Consider the following 6,060-nt stretch of genomic DNA (forward strand, 5'->3'; position numbering starts at 1 on the left):
CTCTCTGTCTCCCTCCCTCTCGTAGACGTGTGAATGATGTGTTTGTGTGGTTTGTCCTCTGTCCAGGTTTTCATATTGTCCTCCCAGATCATATTCTACATTAATGTTTACAATCTTATAATGTTGTTATCCTGATTGTCCACACTGTAAATCTACTATGTTGTTCTATTCTGAAAACACAACCTCTGTTGCATCTCCCTCCTCTGCTGCTCTTCCTGCCGTCTCTCTCCATTTTTTCCCATTAAAGGTTTTTGAGGTGAGTTTTGTCTGATTTTAGGGTCCAAGAACAGTGCTAAGCAAGCTGTAAGCATTGCTGTAAGTAGTTAGTAAATAAAATTTGACTTGACTTGAAATGAAGCTTAGTCAAAGTTCAGTCAGGAAGATTATTTCCTCCATGCCAAGTCCCAAGCAGATTTCCCGCTCTCTCTAAGCTCCACCAACTCATTCTCATCTTCATCCAATCACAACCTGACATGCTGGCCTTCAGCCAATCACTTGTAAGCTGTCAAACTTTAAAGTGTCTCTCTCTTCGCTGTCATTCAGCACCCACCTCCAGCCTCCACCACCTCAGCTGTGGAGCCTGACCATCTCCAATCAAACCATCCAATCAGAGGTTTCCCTCTCATGAAGACATTGCATCCTCAAGCTCCATCCCTCATCACCACCACCAGTGTCTAGTCTCCGGGGGAACGTTCCTCTCATTGGAACGGCCTTACTCCTATGTGCCGCTTTCCATGGTGGTCCACTTCCTGCAAGTGTCTGAGTGCCAACGTCTATTCCTTCTGTTCACAGTAAATTCCATTGTACTTCCAATATCTCCTCCTCTTGTGTTCCTCTATAAGTCTCTCCTTGTTGAATTATCTGTTTGGCTGCTGACACTCAAACATCTGAAATAGACACTGTTTTCAAAGTACAGCTGTCAAACAAATGTAGTGGAATTAAAATAAATAAAATAAAATATTTCCCACTAAACTGTAGTAGAGCAGAAGTATAATTTAGCATATAAAGGACATACTCAAGTAAAGTACAGTACTTGAGTAAACTAAGTAAATGTACTTTCCAACACTGGTTTCACAAGACTGATTTTTCCTTAACATTAAAGCTCCATATAGTCTAAAGGTCTCTGTCCATGTGTTGTTTGATTATAAAGCAGGTCTAGCTTCTATATTAATACAGTGAAAGTATCAAAGCCTCAGTCCACAGAGAAATGCACACAGCCTGTATTCAGAAACTGAGCCTTAAAACCAGCCGTCAGGACTTCTGGAACTTTGTGATGTCTCAACAAAGCAGTCACCAAGCCCCGCCCACCTGGACCCACCATCCAAACCTTGCAAGATTTGGTTTCTCTGAGTGTTTTACCTAAAATATGCTATATTTTTATTGGATCAGTCAGAAAACAGGCTCTGAGCCTCCTCTCTTCTGATTGGCTCACTGACCCGTTGTTGCTAGAGCTCCAGAGAGAAGCCTGAGAGAGGCTATCTAAAACTACACTGAGATGGTTTTTGGTTCTTAAAACCACAAATATATCTTCTTATGGATCAACACTTCAAATAAAACACAGGAGAAGAAGAAAATATGGAGCTTTAAACCAAGTAGTTGCTTACTAAGCTAAACCTTAACAACAGAGGACGCAGATCAGATCAGAAAACCATCATGTGAATCATCCTTGTTCTGGTCGAATGCATTGTGGAAGGTACTGACGATGTGTTGACAGTTTTGCGGAGGGGCTTAGTGGTTCAGTTTGGAGGACATGTTGGAGTGTCTTGTTTTTATCGATCGCTGCCATCAGGTTCTCGTGCTGGAAAATGAGCTGCCTGAGCTCCTGTAGTGAAATATCTGGCAGGCTTGTTACACCCACAGAGAAAATGAACATGTGGTGACTTATCACAGCATCTTTAATTTGAAAGAATGAAAACATTATGGTGCACTTTTTGTCAAGTCTCACAGAGATGGTAACGATACCACATTTTAACATCAATAAATTATCAGCACATTAACAGCCAGACAGTGTAATTACAGTAAAAGTAATTACCTCCCTCTTGCATTTGGCAGTGTCGTATATTACGTTACACACAGTACATGGTAGGTACTGCAGTTTAACCAATAATTCATATTTTAACATCTCTGTTTTTATTTAGCATCGTCGTGCTGTTTGAATTGAAATATAAATTGAATGTTTCGTGGGATTTTCTAATTCAAGCACCTGCATTAACTGTTGGCACAGCGCTGCTTTGACTCAACAAATGATCTGCTTTGGATTCATTCCATGCACATGATCGACTTCTGCTCTAATGTATTCATGCATTATATCAGCATGTCAGAGTCCCATTTGCTGCTGGATGCCTTATCAAAGTTAAAGTGTCCACAGTGACCTGCTATGCCGTCCAGCTGATTGTATTACCCACACAGCAGTAGCGGCCGCAGACGCCTCTTGGCCTCAGTGGACCGATGTCCCATTTGTCCACATCTCCCCATGTAATCTGCATATCCGTTTATCTCTGTGCCTCAACTTGGGCAGTGCCCTGCTCACTTTACCTCCTCTGTCTCCCTCCTCAGTCCTCTTCCTCCTTCGTGGTTACTCCCTCTCACGGTTCCAAAAGCTCCGTCACCTCCTTCTCTCCAGCCCTCTCTCCTCACCTCCCCCTTCCATCTGTTAATCGGATGAGCTGTCACAGTGGTGAGGATGATTAAATTCCAGTCCAGAGTGGCTCTGTGACCGTGGAGCCCCCCCCCCCCCCCCGTTAAAGCTAAGTTATGAATATTAGTGTAGACCTATCCACAGTCTCTTCACCTGCACACCAAGTTCAACAGGACTTGTTCACTTCATGTGACATATTGAATGCAACAACCTGGCCTGACGACAGGTTTAGAGAAGTTAACATCCTCCTGTTCATGTTTGAATTTGATGCTGTGGGCTCTCAGAACTTATATCAACAAAATATACAGAATATGACGGTCAAACAGAGCCAAAGCATCCTTCAGAAATACTCCTGCTTATGTAAATTGGTGCCGCATCTTAGATTAATGGAACAAATGGATGAATAACACTTGCTATAGAAGACAGACTGAAGTCCATTCCCCGCACAGGGAAAACATTTGCATTTCCCAATAGCACATGGGTAAATAAAATCAACTTATTGTTAATGGAATAAAGGCACTTGGGCAAATCGAGCGCTTGTTGAGGTGCATGGACACTGAACTTGGTGTGGCAGTGCAGTCCTCTATTCATCCCCAACATCCCACACTTAAAAAAAAAAGCTTTTCTAATGGAAATCAGTGGCACCCTCGGGTCACACGCCCGTCTGCTTCTCATTCAGGCTTTGATATGAAGAGAGAGGTTCGTACGCAGTGTTCTCTCTGTGCTGTAGGAGGAGGATGTATGGAACCAAATCAATAAACCACTGGGTGTGTGTGTACATATATATGTGTGTGTGTGTGTGTGTGTGTGTATATATATATATATATATATATATGACAGCCAAAAAATTAGTATAAAAACGATACAATTAATTAGTTAATATGGTTTTAAAATATAAATGTACAGACTTTAATGAAGTTAAGCCTCTAAGCTACGCAACACCAAGTGCGTCATCGCAGACCTACGTGTGCCTTACGTTATTGTATGAATGTAGATATAAGTTTTAATTTCCTATGCAGGTAGGTTCAGCTTTTAAGATGTAAACAGAAGGAAATGAATGAGAGGTTACAGATTTAGAACTGTAACTTTTACTGTGCTATAAAATATGAGCTCAGATTCATCTCCAAATTAAATGTTAACCATGTTAGACACGAGGCCCGTTCATTATCAGCCTGCTCCTTCATGTGAGAAATTATTAAACCATTATTAGACAAACATTCTTATCAGTCTGAATGATAACAGATGTTACAATCAATTACTGATATTGATAATAAAAGTGGATCACATTCAGACACGGCGTGAGGTGAACTGACCGGTGACGCACATCATTTACAGCTCGTGATGACTTAAGTGCTCTGGCCGGTAACTAAACTAAGAAAGTATCGTTACAATGTAAACTGGTGACTGGACGACATTACTCACATTACTGTGATGGCGTTACTAAGCAACGCTGCCCCGGCCGCTATATAGGAGCCTCTCTTGACAGGAGGACGCACGAGACCGGAGAAGTTGCTGCAGAGGCTGAGCGCGCGAGCTTTGGAAGACAGTGGCGGGAGCCCGGTACAGCGCTTTGACGCACGCATCCATTATGGACTACTGCTGATCTGTGAGGGGAGAACACAGATCCTTACCTCTGTTGGTCGAGTTTCAGACCTCTCTGCTTTAGTTTTTTCTTTCCAAGTTGTTGTCGACGGTTATTTTCACATATAAACAGTGAATCTGACTGAATTTTCTGCGTTGCAAAAAAAATAAAAGAGGTTTGGCGTCATGAAGTTGCTGCTTTTACCGGTTTTAATGGCTTTTTTCGCCGTCGTCCAAGTTTTTTGCGAAGAAAACGAGCCAAGAGAAGAAGCGGACTACTGGACCAGCAGCAACCAAATACAGGTAGTTTACACGTCATCATAAATGGCTCTTCTTCCTTATTAATGGCTTCTAGTTACCTGTGTAGCTACTGACCTACTGTAAACTGGTTTAACCAACATAAGAAGGTGAGTCAGTGAGATTAGACTGGAGGTTCAGCTTGTTTTAGTTAACCAGCATACAGTGCTGTGTATCTCTGCACGTGAGGGTCTCGTGTTAGACCTGCAGGTTATAATCACACCTGCTCTGATCCACATCTTTTAAAATGAGGTCTGATGGACTTCACTCATTCTTTACTCTCTCCGTCTCATCCACAGTGTTTGATCTGAACATGACTTAGTATTAACTAATTAGACTAAATAGACTTGGTAGTGGAAACTAGAACCTACTAAATCTTTTAGACAATTCTGTGTTTTCTAGGTCCAGTTAAATTAAGTTAATTTAAAATTTTGTCAAATACACTCAATATCTGGAGATACACAGAATACAGCAAATGAATGCAACAGTTGATGAAATAAAGAATAATTTTGAAATAATCATTTTAAAATGGACTTTAAAACTTCCGAGTTTCTGTCAGATTAGTATAATTAAACAGGCGGAAACAGTCTCAGTAAGATGAAGATGAAGATTGTTGAAGAACAGCCAGCCAATAGGAAATTAAATAAAGCCTTAAGTGCACAGTGGGAGCTGCAACCCAGAGGATCTCCACTGATGTGAGACACACATCCTGTGTTTGACATTGCAAGCTGGAAACGAGCCAAGCTCTTCAGCTAATACCTTAAACTGTGCGCCGGGGCCATTCTGCAGATGATGAGCCCCATGATAAATCACTGCAACTTAGTGTGCGGGACATTAGTGGCTCCTAGGACCATTTCTCAGTCAGACTAATGCATACTGTAGAAATATATCCTGAGATGGAAATAGAAACATTAATGAAAGTGCAAAATTCAAGGCTTATTGGATTATCTGGTGGAGATGGAGGTGCAGGGGGTTCAAATGATATTTTTCAAAATAATGACAGTCATATACCCAGGTCAGGTATTTGGCTTCTTTTTAATTCATCAGGAGAAAAGCGATATTTAAGAGAAAAAAATGTCAAATACCAGATAAATTACCTTCTCAGGGAGTCAGAACAATTCATCTAAATATTATGTAAATCACAATAAGGCCAAGTGCAATAGTCAAATCACTAAAGGCAATGTCTTTTGATGAAGGTGAAAAGTGTCACAACATGAATGACGGTTACGAATCATATTCTCCACATGTAAAAGAACAAAAATCACATTATCATTGTTTTTTATATTTTTTTCAGTGAAAATGCAAAAATGACCGTCAACCGCAATATCAACCAAAAATAACGTCAATATAATATTAATTTCACATCATTCAGCCCTGCTCTTCAGCCGGGCCCAAAGTGTTTTGTCTTCACACAGACATTCCAACATTTGGGTGGCACAGGGACACAGGGACACAGGGACACAGGGACACAGGGTCTGTACAATGACACGGTGCGTTGCCAGCCTGGGTCTCTGTCAACACTCAATGAGATTATCCCCCCCCCC

At 41.3% G+C, this 6,060-nt stretch overlaps 1 protein-coding gene across 1 annotated transcript in view; it reads left to right on the top strand.

Annotated features, from left to right (window-relative positions):
- The first annotated feature begins 4,140 nt into the window (after positions 1 to 4,140).
- Positions 4,141 to 6,060, top strand: part of tac1 (tachykinin precursor 1) — a 6,037-nt gene continuing 4,117 nt past the window's right edge. Inside the window, exon 1 of the mRNA XM_023424920.2 lies at positions 4,141 to 4,523. Within this exon, the coding sequence (XP_023280688.1) occupies positions 4,406 to 4,523 (118 nt within the window). The 5' untranslated portion in view covers positions 4,141 to 4,405. The remainder of the gene's footprint in view (positions 4,524 to 6,060) is intronic.

Source organism: Seriola lalandi, unplaced genomic scaffold (assembly GCF_002814215.2).
Source record: "Seriola lalandi dorsalis isolate HSWRI2012SDOR001 ecotype SW California unplaced genomic scaffold, Sedor1 jcf7180002054760, whole genome shotgun sequence".
In the NCBI taxonomy this organism is placed as follows: domain Eukaryota; kingdom Metazoa; phylum Chordata; class Actinopteri; order Carangiformes; family Carangidae; genus Seriola; species Seriola lalandi.